Source organism: Artemia franciscana, chromosome 10, assembly GCF_032884065.1.
Source record: "Artemia franciscana chromosome 10, ASM3288406v1, whole genome shotgun sequence".
Classification (NCBI taxonomy): domain Eukaryota; kingdom Metazoa; phylum Arthropoda; class Branchiopoda; order Anostraca; family Artemiidae; genus Artemia; species Artemia franciscana.
Genome location: NC_088872.1, coordinates 28,759,814 through 28,782,059, shown reverse-complemented (window position 1 = coordinate 28,782,059; position 22,246 = coordinate 28,759,814). Strand labels below are relative to the sequence as shown.

Genomic DNA, 22,246 nt, shown 5'->3' with positions numbered 1-22,246 from the left:
TGTGGAAAGATGTTAAGATAGCTCATGGAAATCTTCGTCATAGTTATAGCATCTTCATTTTTGCCTAGCAAACAAATGGCAAATATCGAAAACTAAGAACAACTTACAGAAACTGTCATTGCTTTTGAAACCGAAGTTTAGCTTGAAGAAATAAGCAATACTTCTGAAAAAAATTAGCGGTGCTCTAACTGAAAACCCTATTTCAAAGAAAAATATTGAAGAAGACTTGCAATCTATCTCGTTCTGCATCAAGTTCTGGCTCAAAAACGCAAAGTTAATTTTTATAACAAGAGGGGCAGCGAAAGGAAATCTTCTGCTGCAATCAACAAAATGCTAAGAACAAAAACAACTTTCTCCTGCTCAAACTGGTGATATTGTACGAATACAAGTCCCTGATATCAACTTTGTTCGTACAGGTAACCGAGACGTTTTAGTGGCTGTTGTTGGAATAGAAGACTCCAACTTCTATGAACTTGCAAATGAAAATTGTATCCTCAATCAGTTTTATACAAGTAATCAGTTTGTATTTTGTAAAGAAAAGTTACTTTCTATGGACGAGATTTTCAAGAAATTTTCCTGGGAGAAGCAGCTTCTGCTAACTGGAGAAGCGATTGGGCAAACCTATATACGCTGTCAATTCAAAAGGAAGTGTTCCACAAACAAATGGAGATGTAAAAACAAGGGCCTTTTGTGCAATTCAAAGTGTCATAATAGTTTAAGTTGCTGTAATATGATGCACAATTGGATAATGGTAGATAATTCAGTAATCAAGTTATATCCGAAACTTGCACTATAGAAATTTTTTTATTACTATTATTTCCTTTTCTTCATAAATATTTACTGTGTGTTTTACGTTCTTAGTCATTCCTCCTAGAAAGAGTGTCGAAAAATGTATCGCGACCGAATACGGAGAAGAAAATATAAATCTCAGAAATGCTCAACATTTACCATTGGTGCATGGTGAATGTTGACATTTTCCAGCGAAAGTCAAAATAAGGATACTTAACAAATATTTCGAACATGCGCCAAGTGACTATGTTTTGGTTGACATTCACCGGTGAATGTCGACATTTAAGAGGTTTCGGACATTCGTTTTATCTAAACTCGATATGTATTTTGAACATTGCGCTTTAGTTTTTCAAAACCTCGAAGAAAAATAAAAAATACATCATTATAATAATTTAGATGAACAAAAAGAACCAATGCAAATGAACTGAATGTTTAATATATAATAATATTAATTCCTAAAAGTCTCAGCAATTCAAGGTTTAATTTCACTGTAATATTTTCCATTTTTCAATATTATAAATATACATATATATATATATATATATATATATATATATATATATATATATATATATATATATATATAAATGTTTATTGCATACTTCATTTTCACAAAAGCACAAATAACGCAATAGGTCTTAGAAGTTTTACGGATACGGAAGGAGGAAGGGGGCAGTAGCAAAAATTCTGTTTGCAGTAATTTCTCTTCGTTTTAAGGTTGACTCGAATATCCGATTTACATTTTACTCGTTTTGAAAATTAATTTTTATCTGCATCAAAATATGGGATCTTTATGTTTGATATGATCATTTATTTTAATTTGTGTTTATTTTCGGTTCATTTATTCTTTGATAGTAATTTCTGGTCGATTTGACTTTGAATTATTATAGTACTTTATTTCTGCTGGGCTTAAGTTTGATATGGTTCTTTCCAAAACTTCTTTTTCGGAAAGTTTTTTTTATTGATTTCTATTTCGTTTTTGATTCCTGAAGTTCTATTATTGGTCAATATAATGAATATTTCTCTAGTTTATCACGTCTTTAAAGAATTAAAAGATCCAAATCTAATTTAAATTCTTAATCTGCACAAGGTATTCTGGGCGTTGGCTTTGGTTGAATTCAATATAGTCTAGTTATTGTACAAACTGTGTTCAATTTGAAGCCAATGTTCGGGACTTTGCTAGAACTAACATTTTATTTCAACAGTAATTAGAGTTAACATCAGAGGCATAACTCGGCTCTCTGTATTTCTGACTCTTATAACTCTTTTATTTGTGATGTTGACGAGTGTTTGCAACATATGGTAGAAAAAAATATCATTCTGACAACCTGAATTCAGATAACATCTCTTGGTTGAATCCATCCAACTTCAAATTCAAGCCGTTTTTGATTAATTTCATATTCGCGTTTTTGGAAACTTGGATGTAAATAGTGTTTGTTAATTTATTTCAATATCCCCCTCATGTCTCCCTGAAAGTTTCAACTAAACGTCGTTAGCCGTCCTGAGACCTGCCTTTTTGACAACCAAAGATGCACATATTGTCTTTTCGATCGAGTTCAAAATCCAACACAACATTCTCTGAAAGATTAAACTCAATATCCTGAACTGTTCATGTGATATTGCACATACCATTTCAGCAAGCCGGAAGCACACCGGACGCACACACTATGTTTTGTGATTAATTTCAACATCCCCAGAAAATATCAAATAAATACTACTAGCCGTTCCTGAGATATTGCAGATAAGCCCTTTCGATAACCGGTATTGACAAAGTTGTACTTTGATTAAGTTCAACAGCCCCCTCAGTATTCTCTGAGAGTTTTAACTTGATGCCCTTAACTATTCCCGTGATATTGAATAGAATTTTATTTCTGAATAAAAACTAGAAAAAAAACAAGAGCTAAGAGCTCATATGGCACCTGCGACGAGGCCGGACGAGCCAAGAGCTCATATGGTATGAGCTCTAGCTTAAATTCTAAGCACGAATAGGTTGATTTAAAAGGAAAATTTGAGGCTTAATGCCGTTCGGAAATTAAAATAAGAGCTCTGAGTCACGAGGTTCTTCTAAATATCAAAATTCATTAAGATCCGATCACCCTCTCGTAAGTTATAAATACCTCATTTTTTCTAATTTTTCCTCTCCCTTCAGCCCCCCAGATGGTCTAATCGGGGGAAACGACTTTATCAATTCAATTTGTACAGCTCCCTGACACGCCTACCAATTTTCATCGTCCTAGCACGTCCAGAAGCACCAAACTCGCCAAAGGACTGAACCCAACCCCCTAACTTCCCGAAAGAGAGCGGATTCGGTAGGGTTACGTGCCGGTCGGGATTTAAAATAAGAGCTCAGAGTCACGATGTCCTTCTAAATATCAAAATTCATTAAGATCCGATCACCCACTCGCAAGTTATAAATACCTTATTTTTCAGTCAATTTGTGCAGCTCCCTGACACGCCTACCAATTTTCATCGTCCTAGCTCGTCCAGAAGCACCAAACTCGCCAAAGCACTGAACCCCACCCCCTAGATCCCCCAAAGAGAGCGAATTCAATACGGTTATGTCAATCACGTATCTACGACATTTACTTATTCTACCCATCAAGTTTCATCCCGATTTCTCCACTCTAAGCGTTTTCCGAGATTTCCGGTTTCCCCCGCCAGCTCCCCCCGATGTCAACAGATTTGGTCGGGATTTGAAACAAGAGCTCTGAGACATGAGTTCCTTCTAAATATCAAATTTCATTAAGATCTGGTCACCTGTTCATAAGTTAAAAATACCTCAATTTTTCTAATTTTTGCAAATCAACATCCCCCAGCTCGTCCAAAGAGAACAGATCCAGTTATGTCAATCACGTATCTAGAACTTCTGCTTATTCTTCCCATCATGTTTTATCCCGATCTCTCCACTCTCAGCGTTTTCCAAGATTTCTGTTCCCCCCTCCAACTCCCTATGTACCCGGATCCAATTCGAATTGAAAATAGACCATCTGAGACATAAGATCCTTCTATGTATCAAGTTTCATTAAGATCCGATCACCCATTCGTAAAATAAAGATACCTCAATTTTCACGTTTTCCAAGAATTCCGGTTTCCCCCTCCAACTTCCCCCAATGTCATCGGATCTATTCAGGATTTAAAATAAGAGCTTTAAAGCACAAAATCCTTCAAAATTTCAAATTTCATTAAGATCTGACCACCCGTTCGTAAGTTACAAATACATCAGTTTTTTCTAATTTTTCCGAATTACTCCCCCCCCCCACAACTCCACCAAAAAGAGCGGATCCGGTTATGTCAGTCACGTATCTTAAACTAGCAAAACTAAAACTAAACTAGTAAACCTAAACTAGCAAAACTGGGACGGACAGACCGACAGAATTTGCGATCGCTATATGTCACTTGGTAGATACCAAGTGCATTACCATCACTGAAAAACTACACACAAAAAACAACTTGAAAAGACAGACCCGGTGGGGGGGGGGCGAAAATTCTGGTATTTTCTCATGAGTCAGAATGAACTCTTTAGCTGCACCGAGAGGCTGAACAATACCATACTTAGCAACAATATGGCAAGTTCTAACGAAAGGTTGTACTTGTAGCTACATACTTCAATAATTCTGTCCTGATATTTTTCTTATTACGGGCACTCAAAATTTTCCAAAAGGGGAAAAACAATTCAAAAAGCAGTGTAACTGCATTATAAAGACGAGCCAGATACTTGCGGCTCGAGTTTCTCCGGCTAGTAACAACTCCAGCACACAACGAGAACTTTTTTCGAAACGATGTTCAAGAAGTAAACTCTGAATCGCTTGAAGAGTACGCCCAATTGGCAGGCCAAGGTACATAATATAATGGTGCTATATTATTTTCACATAGCCTCCAAGTAGAAACCTCCTTTGGGCAATTAAAAACAAAACAGCAGACTCATCTATAATAAATAGCACACCAATAGCCGCATAACTCTTTCAAGCCAGCAAAAATTATTTTTTGAAGGCGTTAGCAAATCGAGACAAATTTGGAAGGTCATCCACAAAACCTAGAAAGGACATCAGTATGTTTAAAATGTAACTCGATGACACGACCTTTTGTGCATTATAGACACTATTATCATACGAAGTCGGAGAAGTTATAGCCCCTTTCTTAATTCCCTTATGTAGGCTATAGAAACCTCCTCACGTAGATCACACTCTTGCAAATGGACTCAAAACTTAAGATTCTTATACATACCGCTTAGTGATCGCAAGATGGAAGAACACATATCTTGCTTGCGCGTTTCGACTAATATCTGGGCATGAATTCCAGAATAAAAGGCTATTCTAACATCGTACTGGGCCAGAACAAAAGATTCCCGCAAATGATGAGACTCAAATAATATATTAGCAAGAAGATGAAGTATATTGGTAAATACCAAGCCCTTATGGAAACAAAACTGACGCCGAGGCATTTTACACTTATTATAAATCTCACCAAACACTATGATTTCAAACAACTTACAAAATACAGAAGAAGTGGTGACTGGTTTATAAGATGAAGGTTCTGTTGGTTTTCCTTTTTTTTTATCGGAATAACCAAACACACATTAAAACAACTCGGGACTAGGGTATACCCTGTGCCGAAAGCATCTGTAACAAAAGGGTATTTTCATGGTAAAGATTGTCACCTCCAAGCGACAGATGTCAAGCACAAATGCTATTACAGCCTTTAGGATACACCTTTTTTAACTTTTTAACAAATTGACAAAAAGACGGTGAAATGAAAAAAGCATCAAAATTATCAGACAGCATTGAATCTAACTTCCTCACAACGTGACTCCAAGACTGCGTCATGTGCTTTGAACTCTGAGTAAAAAAAGCACTCAACTCACTAGCTGAGATATTAGAGGCGGATATATTAGTTTCTTCAGGCTTAGACCGAAGTAACTAAATGAGGTTTAGATTTTTACTGTCTTCTCAAAGTTTTTGGACAAAAAGTTGTTTTAAGTTTTTGGAAAAAATTTTCAGTAAGCGCTGCAGAGTGGGTGTCTAAAACGTTATTAAATCTTCATTTATTATGGATTCTAATTTGGTTCCACTTCATAGATTTCCATTTTCGAGCCATATTTTCAGCTACAACTTCTGCTTGTCTAATCAGATACTTATAATGCATGCACTCTATCATTGAAAAATATAGATGGTGTGTAAACATACTTTGAAAATAGTATGAATGGCAAATTAATGGATTTGAAAAAATAGATGTTTGCAAAGGAATCGAAGGCAAAACCTAAAACAATACTTGATTTAGGCGTGGCCGTAGCTAGAAAGGGGCACATGCGGGTAAATGCAGCCCTAAAAAGCCTTCTGTCCACCCTAGGAAAATAACTAGTAGTGCTACGCGCACTGTAATGATAATTATACATAATTTATACCTAGATCAGGTGCCTTGTTTTAAGGTCGAACCTACTCTGCTTCACCGCACCTCAAGCCACCTCACCACACGGTGAAATGTACCAGGAAATCGGGTTTTGTTACTTGGTTTGCTGTTGATTGACTATTGACTGTGAATCGAGTGAAATGTTTTAGCTATTCGATGCATTACTACGTTTTTTACATTACTGAATTAACTTTAAAAAATTAATTGATAGAAAATTTCGTAGAATAGGGTATATTATCATTTTTCAGCATTTAATAAATCATAGAAAGTAGATACCTACTACCTACCTGAAAAAAAGTGCACAATAGATATCATTTTTAAATCTATGACTTCGCAACTCCGCAAAAACTCCAATTTCGCAAAAACTGGAGATAAGATATTTGTACCTGGGCTCAGTGTATTTTACGCTATGGGTGCAGGGGTGTCAAAGAATTGTCAGTAGGACAATGTGTATACAACTATTACTAAGTGTTTGAGCAATCTTTCGTTTGTGTAACATTATCTTGAAGATATGTTGAAGTCTTAACCTTTTTTCTGAGGTAGAATTATTACATTAAGGTCATTTTTATCTGAACCAATTTTTGGGTTTGTGAGCTTACTAATAATTCTTAAAACACCACGCTCAAATCTTGATACAATTAGCAAAGCGTACGATTTTTCTTAGGGTAGAAATAAAATATGTTCCAACTTTTGATTGTATACAATTTAGTGGTAACGTGTCTAATTATGTAGAAATTAATTCAAAATGAAATAAAATATTTATGAAGTAAAATAAAATTATAGGTTTTGGAAATTCCACTTTGCGAAGATAAGCAGTGAAATTCAACCATTAAAGTACCAAAGATCTTGGAAAACTATCCTTGACTGTGGGCATTCAAGGATATTGAGAAATAACCACTTCCTTGCTTACGTACGTCTCTGGTCCGGAAGGACGTGGTTGACCTATGACATTAAAGGTACATTTTATGGGATCGAGCAACTTTTCTATCTTAAATGCCAGACTAACCTCTGGTCTGTTTATTGAGGAATATCTTGCATTATTGTATGTGGCTTAATGTTTTTTAGTTTGTGCATTTGTGTATTCTTTGGGGCAAATAGCCCCACTGGCATATGCATAGCTAGACCTTGTACCGTTGTGTGTGAAGTAAAATAAAAGCAATCGTATTATATCAAACCTCTCTACAACGTTATTTAAGCTTCTCAGCTACACCAGTAGGATGTCAACAAAATTAGTCAGGCCAAACCCAAGGAATTACTACCCTAGTTTCAAGTCCCTTTAGGACCGTACCCCATAGCCCCTCTAAGGGTCAGAATAACACCCACTATTAATACCCACCTTAAGTTACTTAATTGAAATCTAAACTGTTTTATTGAAACCCAAAGAAAACCTTAATGTGTTTTTTTTTTGCGAACTTTATTTGTGAAATTTACTTCAGATTTTTAAAAGGCATACCACTTTGTACGAGGGTAGGATCATCATTATATATAATCATCATCATCATTATATACATCATTATAACAAGGTGTCACTTATGCACGTCTCATAAAATTTCTTGATAGCTTCCAAATTTTGCCAACTTCACCAAGAAACTGATAAATCATAAATTATATTACCAAAAATTGAGACCATCCTTTGATTTTCCATCAGCTGGTCGGCTGCCTTAGCCAGCCAGTACCCCTAGCATAAATCCCTTGTTACAGGCAATAGGCGGGGTTCTAAAAAAACGCACACCACCAAAAAATATCGTTAATAAAAGCCGAAAAAATTAGACAACAGGCTTATATGGTATAAAGCAAAATTACATAAACTTCGAACAAACAAAATTATTGGACGCAATAAGACCAAATATATGTACGATACTAATCGTACAGCAGGGATACCATTTTAACAACCAGGATGTGTATGGTGCCATTGGTGAATTTTGATCAAGTTCAACATCCCAATTGAAGCCGTTACTGAAATACTGCAGCTACACCCACAGACAAATAAGATGCAACATGCGAATAGTATCTTTTGATTTAATTTAAATCTCCCTCAACATTGCTTTAAGTTTAATCCCAATACCCAAAGCCTTTTCCGACACACCCAAAATCAAACACACTCCCCTTTCCCAATGATAAATACTGTATGTAAACATTGGGCAGATTGCATATTTACAACCGTTTGGCGGGGGCTGTGGGGGGTGCGGAGCCCGAGAGGCATAGTTGTCAGACCTTTAGACTATTCTGAACAGTGGCTATTCTATAGTTTTGACCGATTGTGGAGGGGCATCTAAAATAGACAAGGGAACCCTTAGCCCTCCAAGCACTTCTTAACATCCCCTGAAAATTTCAACTTAATACTCTCAGCCGTTTTTAAGATATTGCTGACACACCCTTTTGACAACCAGAATGCTCATATTGTGTTTTGATATTGTTCAAAAACCCCTCACATTTCAAAAGGTCTAATAAAGCATTTATTAATCAACATTTTCAGAAAGTAGTCGCAAGCAGAAGAAGCTGCTGTCATAAGTAGTCACAGCCCCATTCGCAACTAGTCGCAGCTGCAGTCGCGGAAATAGTGGCCCTGAAAGTTGCTAGTTCATACCCTTAACTGTTTCAAAGATTTCGTAAATTCCCCGTTTTGATGGCCTGGATGCACACAGCGTCTTTTGATTTAATTCAGTATCCCCAAAAATCCTCTGAAATGTTAACTTAACAGCCTTAGCTTTTTTCGGACACACCGAGGATCAAACATTACCCTTTTTGCAATGGTTGATTCTGTATGTAAACAATGGACAAAATACACAATTTACACCTTGTCCGGGGGGCTGGGGGATGGCATCCTCGGAGTCATAGTCAACAGACCTTTAGATTACTTTGAACGAAATGTTCTTTTTTTCAAAAATTTGATCCATGTTGGGGAGAGGGCATCTAAATAGGGCAATTGAAGGAGGGAACTGCTGCCCTTCCATCACTCCCAAACATCTCCCTCACCATACCCAGAAAGTTTCAACTTCATACTTTCATACGTCTCTGAGATATTGCTGATATGCGCTTTTGACTACCAGCATGTTTGTAGTTTGTTTTCATTTTGTTCAATAGCTCCCTCAACAATGCTTGAAATTAGTTACAAGTAAAAGTAGTTGCTGTCACAAGTAGCTGCAGTCACAGTCACGAGTAGTTGCATTCACAAGTAGTCGTAGTCGAAGTCGCTAGTAGTCACAGTTGCATGTAGTCGCCGTCGCAGTCACAAGCATCCGTAGTAGCAGTTGCAAGTAGTCAAATTTTACAGTCACAGTTGCAGTCGTCCTGAGAATTTATGTTAATACCCTTACCCATTACTATGATATTGCAGACACACATTTTAGACAACCGATGCATGTATTTTTTTTATTATTATTTAGCTCGACATACACAATAGCATTCCCAAATTTTTACCTCAATACCACTAGCCTTTTTGGACATACCCAGGATCAAAGACTTCTCCCTTTCTCAATGATAAATCCTGCAGAGAAAAAATGGGCAAATTGCATATTTGACATTTCATACCACAGGGGCTGTGGGAGGAATGACACACCCAACGGCATAATTTTTAGACCTTTTGAACTTTTAGAACAAAATGGTTTTTCAACATTTCTACCAGTATTGATGGGGGTCATGTAAAGGGGAAGGGGGGCTGGTAGCCCTAGAACTATTTTTCAGCATCCCCCTTAACATGCCCAAAAGGTTTCAACTTAATACCCTAAGCTGTTCCTTAGATATTGCTGGTACACTTTTTAACAACCATCCTGCATATGTGTGTTGGCATTCCCCTCAAAATTTCTTGCAAGTTTCGCCTCAATACTCTGAGCCTTTTTGGAGACCAAAGATAGTGATGATACCTTTTCTAATAACAAACCCTTTGTATAATCAATACGAAACTTGCAACGCTTACAGTAGTTGCCCAGGGAGCTTTTTCGACCTTTAGACTATTTTGAACAAAATTTGTTTTTGGAAATTTTGACAAGACGTCTTTGACGGGACAGCAGCTAAAAAAGGTATGAGCAAGGGGGTTGCCCTCCGACCACTGTTTAACATCCCATCCAACACACCCAACAAAAAAGTTTCAACTTAAAACCCTCAGCCGCTCTTAAGATATTGAAGATACGCCTTTTTGACAAACTTAAACCACATAGTGTCTTTTGATTCATTTCAACATGCCCCCAACATTCCTCGAAGTTTCACCTTAATACCCATAGCCTTTTTGAAGACAGCCAGAATCGAACATTCCCTCTTTTCCTAACGCCAAATCCCGCATGTAAACAATGGGCAAATTGTATAATTTACAATCCTTACCCGAGGGCTCACAGGGGGTGTGCATAGCATAGCATCTGCGGAAGCATAGTTATTAGATATTTTGAATATTTCGAACAAAATTATTTGTTTTTGTTTTTCAAAATGTCGATCAGTGATGAAGGAAGGGAGCATCCAAAAAGGCAGAGGACTGGTTGCCCTTCGATCACTCTTCAGAATCCCCTTAATATACCTTGACAGTTTCAACTTAATACCCCCAACCATTCTTTATGTATTGGTGATTCAACCTTTAGATAACCAGCATCACATAGAATGTTTTAATTGTGTTCGGCATCTCTCTCAACATTTCCTTAAAGTTTCACTTTAATACCCTAGGCCTTTTTGGACACAAAGAATCAAACTTGCCCCCTTCTCCCAATAAGAAACAAATAGCCTTTTATGTTACCAATGGGCAACTTGCATAACGTATAACTCTTACCCCAGGGGCTTCATGGGGGGGGAGTTATCAACCCATGAGGCATTGTTATTTGACATTTGAACTATTTTGAAGAAAACGACTATCCAAATTTTGCATCCGGTATATTTGAGAGAAAAGAAGCGTAAGAGGGGGCCCAGATGCCCTCCAATCGATTTTAACTCCATAAGGGCACTAGAACTTTCAATTTTAAATCAGATAAATTTCTATCCCTCCGAAGTTTCTGCGATCACCCATTCCATTTGAATTGGCTTTGCAAAACAAATAATAAAACGCGATACACTGAAACATTATAGCTTTTTACTCCAGGCAATGCTAGAGCGTTGCCCATAATAAACAAAATGAAAAAAAAACAACATGCAAACAAGGGGTAGAACTTCCAATTGCATCAGTAAAAAAAATATATATTAATAAAGCCTGAATATCTTGGCTTCGCATCCAGAAGCCTTTATCAGCTAAAAGAAGAAGAGAGAAAATAACATGAGGAAAGGAAAAAACCGCTATCAACATTATTTTTATTTCACTTTATCTAAAAATTGTTCCTTCCCTGTCATAATCCTTCCAGGGAGTAAACTTAAACGATTGCTACTAAAGACTCATCTATCGATCTATCGTTCAACGAAAAATTATAAAATAAGCCTACAATAGTACTATGTTACATTCAAAACATAAAAATAAAGACAGACATTGCATTTACCTTGTAACTTTGATCCTTCAAATGAAGCTTCCAAAACTTGACTCCGAATCTTCTAAAATAAAAAGGGAAAAACCTACGTAATTTAACCAAAATATATTTTTTGGAAAATGTGAAGTTTCACATTAAAAAAGGTTTTTCTAATTTCACATTGAAGTTGACACATTAAGAAAGAAGAATATAAAAAGGATGAGCCAGAACACAAAGGAAGAAAATGGTTATTCAATATAATAATGAAAAAATTATTTGTGATTTTTGTGTCGTTTGTGAATAGTAAGAAGAATTACTTATGACAAATGCCATTAGTACAACTGTATTCATTTATGTACGGCAAACATCGATGGTAAGCTACATAATTTCATGCTCATAAAAGAGGCAGTCTTTTTCGTAGGATGGGTAGGGTGAACAAAGGGTTGATTTGCAATTTTTTCTGAACAAAGAGGTTCCTTGATTTCAAAAATATCATCCTTCAAAAATTTTGCAGCTAGGACAAGATATGCTGTTATACTCACTCTTTGGTTGCTTAAGAAGGGCACAAAAACTTTAAATTCCGTCAGAATGAGCCTTCTCCCCCGATTCTACGACTCCTTATCCAAAACAATGATTCCCAGAGCAACTAAATAATAACAAAAAGAAAAACTCAACTGTGACCAGCCTTTTCGGGATGAATAATAAATCCCGCTCTTATGCGGATAGGAGTATAGAACCTCTCCTATCATGCTCTCTGAATTATCGAATTTCATACTGTAATTTTTACCAGCATATCACTAAATTTGGGTGGTGTTTTTTTCTTCTTTTTTTTTTTTTTTCAAATTATGGACAGATTCTTATACCCAAGTACATCCTCTCAGAAAGGAAAACGTTTCAATATTTACCAATCGGCTCTCAGAAAATTGCATTCCTTTTTGGGGGCGTTTCTCCCTTTTTCTAGAACAATTGAAAAATCCACATCGCCAACGCACATTCTATTCAGGCAGAATGAGTCAAAATAATTCTGAATACTAATATTAACAAGTATTGACCGTAGTCCATTTTCCTTTTCTACTTTTCAGACGGCACATTCTAAATTTGTGTAGCATTCGAATTCAAGTAGTTTATAAAATAACTTTTACAACAAAAATTATTCGAAATAAAAATTACCATTCCTGAATCAGCTTCAAATGAGAATCTTCCTTACAAGCCAGTTATTTTTTTTTTTTTCAAAACTTTCCAAATTTTTGATAACTATAAAAAATCAAACTTTAGCAGAAAAAGCAGGGAGTTGACTTAGATTACGCTAAATATGACATTAAAAACATAAAATTCATACAATAAACGTATATAAAAATGTGTGCTCAAATGAACGTTAAGAGCGAAAGTAAATTTGAAACAACTAGAAATTATCCTATAGATGATCGAAAGCTGTCATCCCCCTCCCCGAAAAAAATAACACTCCCTTTAGTTTCTTACACTAAAGTACAACGTTTATTTCAACGCTTCAAGATTGAATGGTGTTATGCAAGAGCCATGTGATAAGCAGTTTCAAAAACTTCTTTCTTTTATTCGAATACTTCAAGAATGAAATCGTACTGCTTTAATCGTATTTATAATATTACATTTGCTTTAAAATATTAAAATCTTGCATTCAAACGTTTTGAATGACAATCGATTGATAAAATCCTGCAGTTACTCACTATAGATGTTGCCCTCTAAAATGCATTCAAAAAACTATTGGTCAAACTTTAGTATAAAGAGCGGCAGTTGAGAGGGCAAAAGACCCTATATATACAGGATAATTTCTGTTCGTCGTCATAGGTTGTAATGTTGCTCTTTACTTTTATTTTAACAAACTCGTTGTTTGTGTAATAGTAGCTAAATTAAGCTAACTGTCCGCAGAATGTGAATTAGTTAACGTTTCCATGGTAGTGAAGGGAAGAAGAGTGGTCTTTACAGGCTTTGTACGAGAAAAGCTAGATGCAAAAACACTAGGAAGAAGCCGTCATATATTATTACCAGGTAAGTTTATAACGCTGAACCTGGTGTAAACTTCTAAGCTACCAATAATTATAAGAACACTTACCACATCATGCACGGTACGCTTTGATTCCTGTGGGTAAGTAGGAAGTCGTTCAAATAAAAATTGTACCAAATTTTCTAATATTGACTCTGCTCCTCGACGCAGCAAATCTTCAATAGAAAAAGAAATTCGATTAAAGGAAAACAGACACCTATAGCAAAACATAAATTAACTTAAAGGCTAGTATAAACTACTAAACCTTTGATAAAAAAAAACCGGAACTTAAGGTACTCTATTTTACATTAGAGGCTCCAATCTGAAAAAAAACTTACTTCAGAGCCTTTAATTTCAAGCCCCAATATAAGAATACACCATATTAGATGAACAATATTGCAATTGTAACATACAAAAGAAAAACAAAAAAAGTTTTAAATAAATATTACTAATCCCCTCCCCCTTTTTACACCTAAGATTCAATTTGCACTTTACTAGAGCAGTACTGAATAATAAAAATAAAGCCAACTGGTAATCGCAAGTGTTCAATTTACCTAAAGTGGTGCCTTTTAAAACATATGGAACGGAAATTTTTTCATTGTCAATATTACTGAAAACCCTCCATACTAAAGAAAACATATTTGAAACCGAGAAATGAAAAATCTGGTTTTCCGATAATTTACAATCGATCACCTAGCTCAGAATCCTCGATTGATAGCATCTTGACTCCCTTTGGGCCAAATTTTAATTTTGTGTCCCAAAATGGCAGAAAACACCTCTTTACCATGACAGAATCTTTAGCTATGGTTGGTTAGGATGGTTTAGGATGGTTGGATACAACCATCCCTGGAAAAAAACAACAAATGAAGACGCATCCGTGGTTTTCCTTCAACGAAAAAAAAAAGCGAAACTACACACTTTTTTAGATGGGAGATTGAAATCTCTGCAATAGGGTTTAAGGATATGCGGAATTTGACGGAGTAGTTTTCATTGAGATTGCTCGCCCTTTTGATGGTGCTTCCCCTTTTTTGAAAATCAGACAAATTCTCTTAGTTTCTTAGCTTTTGATAGATAACTTTAAATTTTACGAAAGTTCCTCATTTGGAATAACCAGAAACAAACCAATTCTTTTGATGCATACATTGTTATGAAAACTTCTTTTTTTAAATTTCGCTTATAACGGTTCGAATGGTAACAGCTCGAACCTTTAGTTTTCAGTAAAGCGAAAGGGATACTCTTTCCTCTAGAGTGGGCTGCCACCTGTATTTTGTTTAGGATAATTTTTTGGGCATCAATTTGGCGTCGCTTCACTTTTATTCACCAAATTCTTTCTTTTTTTTAAGCGACAAAATTTCAGCTTGCAACATCGTTTGGAAACACCATGATAAATTTGGTGCGCATCGAAGAGGAAATCATGTCCTTATCAAACAATGAGGGCAATCAACAGACTAGTTGCAACTAATCACAACAAGTACGTAAGCTTACTAGTTACCATCGACGATTTTTTATCTTTCGTGCGATGTCCCAAATGTGGCACTTTAATATATCAATAAGAAAGAATGGGAGAAAGCGAAATATATGTTTTCCAGACTCAGATAAGCTCAGGTATAACAACGTCAACAAAACTAAGATATTAAAAGAAGTTAAGTTACCACAAGACTTACCAGTAACTCTTTCTTCAAAGCAGAGTTTGAAACAACTTTGTACAATTTCGCAGATATTATCATTTGAAAGAAGAATCCCACAAGGAGACAAAAAAATATCTCTTAGAACCTGGAAGAAAATAAATAAACTACCTGATTATGACCAATAATAGCTTCAAAATAGCAACAACGCACTTCAAATAATAACGCTTTCTACCTGAAGCTACGTTAATTTTCGATCTACTAACTCTTAATCTACAAAAGATTAGCATCAATGAGACTTTAAGAACCTTGTGTTTGTTAAATCAAAGCTTAGCCTATGTGCTGTTTTATTATTTTAAGATGTTTTTCATTAAAACATAATTCAAATTCAACTACACATTATTGTAATTTAAGAGTGATCACTTGAAAAAATTGTTGTAGTCGATAGTTCAACTGCAAATGCGTGAAATTATAATGACAAACTGACCAATTAAGTAAGCTTCAATTGCAGATTCATGACATCTCAACACCACCAGTACATAAACTCCTATTTTAAATTCTTAACAATGAAGATATCGATTATTTCTATTTAACACCCCTGTAAAACATTTGGTTGCATTTGTTTTTATCTGTCAATCCATCTATCAATTTGTTGTTCTAATCGAATACAAAACCAAGTGACAGCTACTAAACAAATACAAAAACAAATACAAAACAAGGACGATTTCACAACAGAAGCAAGCTTGTGGGACACTCCTAGTTTTTCCTTTTAAATTGGAAGGACATAGAAGATTAAGAAGCTGAAATAAAATTTCTGAAACCATCCGGGGATAAATATAAGGATATTATTTAGGTCAACAGTACTTCTTGTTCACACAATATGGTCTTTCCTTCGTAGAATAGAATCTGCATAGTTTACTTTTATTTCACTTTGTAATACTTTTACTTTATACTTTAGGGTAAGAATTAAAAAGATACAATTCAATTCACAAACAATTTGTCTTTTAGAGAGCAACTTGATGAAATTCTTTAGCACCTTAAAGGTTTAGTATTTTCCAGAGCGTTTGAATGAACAACTAAATGTACAAGCGACTCATTTATTAACCTCCACTATGATTGATTAGCACAAAAGTTGGAATACTTGACTGTGCAGTTCTGAGTAACATCTTTAAAACGACATCGCATTTTAATATCAATAACATAAATTGAAGTTGGCAATAACGGTCTGAGAAGCAAGCTTTCACAGTTTTATTGACTAACTATTACAGTCGATAGTTAAAATCACCACGCATTTTTAACAGTTTTGAGTCAGCTGACTCAGACATGGTTCTCAGCTCAACGAAGTATCATGTAAAAGTAACTCCTAGATGTCTCTTTTTTCCATTGTTTTTATCCGGTTGTTTTATAACATGCGAATCTTTAGCACAAACAATCTTCCATATTAAGGTTTAATAAGATGCAATAATAGCAGAATTATCAATTACAATTAGCGTAATTGATATTGGAAGGGGATTAGAGGAGTCACTGGTCCCCTCTCTACTTTTGATCGTTCGGCACAATTGTAAATAGACCCAATTACAAGGATACATACAGGCTACCGAGGAATGCCTCTTGCCGAGGGGTGAAACATCAAAGCTGCCGGTCATACATATTTAAATTTCTTATTCAAGTATCGTTTCAAAGAAACCCCAATATATTCCTTTCATCCTTTTATTACTACTTTTTTCCTCCTACATCCAACAGCTGAAAGCTTAAATTAATCTCTAATATTTTGATAACGGGAAACCATTACGCAGCCCGAAATAGTAGCTTCAATCGAGCTATAAACGAGCTTTAACAAACACAGAAACAAAACTAAATAAAGTTTACCTCTAATATTTTCATTAAGACAACTTCATCGTTACTCGAATCTGTACCACTGAATTTTGCATGACTTAAAGAGAATGCAATACTTCGGACAGCTTCAGCACACTTTGGTCTGGATGGATCTATTCAAGTAAAATCTTTTTATTATATTCAATAAAATGTGACACAAATTTTCAGATGAATACTCCTTAACAATATAAACAATCTGCATTGTCAACAACTTACAATGTCATGCACAAAGAAAAAAATAATGCGTTCAATAAATATTTACTAGAAAAAAAAAACGGTTGAGAGACGAATATGGGGAGCTCGTGAGGCTGGCTGAGTTTTCGGTCGGTCCTTCAAATTAAAATAAATATAACTGCAAATGGAAACAATTGCAGTTTAATTATACGGCAACGACAGTAGTGTTTAGATTTTTACGGCTAATTTCCGTAATTCTCTGTTTGTTGCCATATAATCTGTCTACTTCATTTTTTTTCTATCAAAAAACTTCTACGTGCGCGTGTGCTTCAAACTATATACTTCTGACGATAATTGTCTAGACTTAAAATGGGAAAAAAATATCCTTCAACACTTCTTCTCATTTCTGCATACCTTCAGATTTTTACCTATACCTGTAAATAACAGTTTAATGTAGACAGTGAAGTTCAAGTGGAGCATGAGTTAAAAACTACCATAAACGATTCTCGGTATCAGCCAAAATTCATCGACTACAAAAGCGGCTAAATCTTCTAATTTCCGGAAGTCGTTCAATCAACAACAACAACAAAAAACTCGTGTCAATATTTTTAGTCATTTCACAGTCATTTGCAGTCACAGACACAGATATTTATTTGGCAAGTTTTTAATGACTCATAATTCAGTAAAGACGATTTTGTTAGTGTAATCATGACTCAAAATGAGCTAGCCCGTGAGTAAAGATGAATTGGAATCTGTCATGTATCATTAAAGCAAGAGATACAGCGCAAAAACGAGGCTAATACCTCTGTAGAAATACCACACAAAACTTTTAATAAATCACATAATAGATCAAATACTTAATGCACATAACGAAGCAGTGCCATCTTCTGGTTTAATTGCAAAAAGTGGTGGTAGGCACTACCGTCAAACAGGATTGGTGAGAGCACCTAGGATTGGTGAGAATACTTTGATGAAAGTTGACGAAAACGTATTTGACTCAACTTCTAAACTGGTTGTGACTAAAAGCAGATTATATTTAAAGCTAACAGTCAAGTTTACTGTTCCTTTTGTAGCAGAGGGAAAATCGCCAATCCAGGAAAATAAAGCCCATGTTTTAAGACAGGCATTCATCGCTACAGGCGAGGGTTAAGCATTTTGTATATGGTTCATAGTGCTAAACAACCTCTCGCTCATTACGAGAGTAAACAGGAGAACATTCGTTGCATCAATAATCATGACAAGGTCGCTGAATACACTAATAAAGCTTGGACTGAATACTGAAAATATTAGACTAGCAAATTGGCATCGACTGACAAAAAGATTTCAACATTGTAGCCTGCAAGGCAAGACTAGGGTATTGATTCAAACATTGGACAGACACTACACAAATTGTGCACGCTTTCTTAGGAAAGAAAATCTAGTGACTCAAGTTCCAGGCTCAGCACAGAACTTCTGGAAAGATTTTTTTTTATAAAGCACTTGTTATTTTCACCGATGAATAAGTAGTCCGAAGGATAGCAAAGACTGGCCTTGTCACTATGACGGTCAGTAATACTCTAAACATCTCTTCGTCGCCAAAAGACAGAACGAAGTAATGCACAAAGCTTTGATGAAATCTTTTATAAGAAAGTGGATTCTTTAGCTGATTCTCTGACTGAAGATGCTAATGTGTTTGATTGACTAACACATATCAGACAGAATCAATATGTTATGTTGTCCTGCAAACTTCTCTGTGATGCTTGGATCAGTGAATAGCATGGAAGTAGTAAATATTTGGAATGGGGTTCTCACGTGAGCAGAGTCGAATTCTGTTCGATGAACTCCTCTCGAAGTTGAGGATCCATTTCCCCCGCCGATTCAGCAAGCTACTGGACCTCCATTTTTGATTTAAGTTATGATTCTCATCATCACTGTTGAGTACTAAGGCCTCTTTTGCTAGGACCTTGGTTGCCAGTATTAATAATCCAACACGGTTCCTATCTCAGGTGACCTCTGCCTTTCTTTGGGTCAACCGTTGACTACCAAAAGAAGGAATAGACCCATATGACTCAATGCTAAATATGGTCCATGCTATTGTGTCTCTTTGGTGATTAACAGACCCATCGGGCGCAAACCTTTTTCTTGCTCTTTCCATTTCCTTATTTTATTGTGCAAAAAGGAAATTTACTTTCAGTTTCCCTGGGCTAGATGTTTTCCCACCAAAAGGACGACAACAAAAACCAAATGAACTGTTTGTGGATGCGGAAAATTCTCGCTAAGAAAACTATGAGAAAAAAGCCAGGGTTAAAACAACGAGACGAAGTTTAGAGGTATTTGTTCGCTTTGGCTAGGTATGGCCTTGAGTTGTGTGCTGAAGTCGGTCCGAACAGTTGTGCAAGCAGCTTCAATAGTAGTGGATGTGTTTAAAATAATGGACGCAAATTCCCTTTATCTATTGCAACTCTGGTGGTAGAGTTTCTATTGCTATTAGAACAAGAACCGGATCAGATTGCTTGGAATCGTGTATACGTTTAGCAACCCGGCAGCCCAATTGATGGCCAAAGTCGTACGTAAATACAGTGTATACTTAACCTCCCTCTGCTCCCTTCCTCGCATCACCGGTACAAAACATTTGTCCATTAGATAAGGCTTTTGCGAGACAGTCACCATCCAGTAAGAAGGAGATAAAATATACAAATTACAGGTTCCCTTCCCACCTCCCCCCAAAAAATAAAGAAATAAAAGCAACAAGATCTCGTTATTTTGTTACAGAAGAAAACGCCAGTGACAGAGTTTCAATATACGACACATTAGCCAAATACTGGAAGAGTCTTTAGAAAATGTCCCATAGTCGGAATTATCCTCTGATCAATTCGGATGGCACTGGTCAGTGAAATACCAAAATAGATACATAGTATCGTTAATTAATCTTTTTATCCTTTGCTTCAGCCTGTTGCTTTTGCGTTGAAGGAGCTCAAAACGTTTGGCTGGAGTTGGCATGTAAGTTAAAAGAATTCTTCACAGACAATCTTTTATTTACCTTTCACTGCAATAAACTAGAAATGCAACTAGTCCAAATACAATGCAATCATTTACGCAGTATTTTATCATGGGGAGTGAAAACTTCTCCTTTTTGAGTTAAAGGGTTGGAAAATTCAACAGCTATTCATCATTCTTTTGGTGCTAGAGGGACAAAAGAGCGATGCCGTTAAATGCTTACATAGGTTTTGGCAAACTGACGGACAACAAAATAATTTTACGCATAAAATAAATCTATAAGCAATTACTAAACAATATACTTTTCAAACAATTACCGAATTCTGCTGCAATACTACAAACAATCGGGAAGTTCTTGTTCTAAAGTATATTTTCCTTATTTCACTTGTTAGATTTAGAATTTTGCGAGACTTGACTATTTAAAAAATACTGTGAAATGTAATACAAGGTTAAGAAAAAAGATCTATCAAACACTAACATGTACATGTCTTCTCGAGATCTGAACTTTGATCATACGACTTAGGAGTACCCACAAAAACTATATTTTGATTAGAAAGGTTCCTTAATTTCATACTTGACCTCCAAAAATGCTACCTCGTCGCCCTCCCCCAAAGTGAATGTCCGAAAGCGCGGGCATTTGTCTTAATCCTTGGAAAGTCCAGCATCATTAGCAAAGGATTTTTATTTTAGCTTTTAAGATAAGTACAAACCCGTTGAATTAACCTAAATTTATGACTGAAAGGACCAGAAGCAGTATCTATCACCAGCAAGACATAGAAAAACTTCGCATGCACAAATATATCCAACTGTTGTTGCAAGTCGGATTCTGCCCAAAGGAGGTTCTTGAGATTTATTTTGTTGTGCTGCTCAAGCAAATTAGTGGGAAAGTGCTTAACCCTTTTTTAGCTGAAACAAGTCGCTAGTCCTCACGTCATCCATCTAACTATGGTGTATTCAGAGATATTTTGATTACATGGATATAGGAATTAATGACTGCTTTATCGATGCAATATGCTTTTTTTTTTAGAAACCACAGTTAAAGAAAACCATTAGAAAGGCCAGTATCAATGAAGTTATGAAACAATTGAATCGCCCATTTCAATCCCGGATGTAAATGTATAATATGAGGTCATTCGGTTACTTATATTAACAACACCCACAAGGCAATTATTTTAAGTTAATTCAGGGACCGACGATCAACAATACACGTATATTATCGCACCAATTTACTAATGCTACTTTTTGATCCTCTTTTATGCGGATTACAAAGGTGTTATGACGAAATGTAAAGAAATCTCTACCCAGACTTGAACAGAAAACTCTTCATGCCCAGTAGAGTCTTAATTGCAGTGCCACCGTCATTTAGTACTGTTTGAGTCCAGCGAATTGACCAGCATGAAATATATACAAAAGTAAATCCATAAAGAATACACTCAGCAACAACTATAAGTGCTCTTAGTTTAACAAACTCTTAAAATCTAGAACCAATGCAAACAAGATAGCAAGCACATAAACATTCACTGGGAAACTTTTTAAAGCCTGCAGCCATTGGTAAAACTTTCCAAAGCCTATTAGCTTGCTGCACTCTTTTCACACTAGATCATCACGCACAAGTTTGTGGCTGTGATGGTAATAAGCGATCGACTCCTTTATACAGGCAATTGACTCCTTCAAATTCACAATATGCAATAATAAAAAGGAACAAGTTAAATAGTCAGCATCTTTTGTACTAAAAAATGAAGCATTACTGAGTGCTAAAAAAGACAGCTACTCTCACAGTAAACCCGCTTAAATTTGCAACCGCAAACAAAAATACATCATAATATGACAAAAAGTTACTTACCTATTAATCTGAGTTTTATAAATTTACCAATGGAGGTTAAAGCCAATTCAGTTACTGGACCAGATATATTTTCTGCTTTAACAACATCTAGGAATGGTCCTAAAAAACAGACATTGCTGAAATA

At 35.8% G+C, this 22,246-nt stretch overlaps 1 protein-coding gene across 1 annotated transcript in view; it reads right to left on the bottom strand.

The window, feature by feature from the left end:
• Nucleotides 1–22,246, bottom strand: part of LOC136032028 (Golgi-specific brefeldin A-resistance guanine nucleotide exchange factor 1-like) — a gene marked incomplete in the record, with an annotated part of 78,359 nt that overhangs the window by 50,247 nt on the left and 5,866 nt on the right. Inside the window, 5 exon segments of the mRNA XM_065712114.1 lie at nt 11,643–11,694; nt 13,699–13,805; nt 15,294–15,402; nt 17,124–17,242; nt 22,123–22,221. Coding sequence (XP_065568186.1) covers nt 11,643–11,694; nt 13,699–13,805; nt 15,294–15,402; nt 17,124–17,242; nt 22,123–22,221 — 486 coding nt within the window.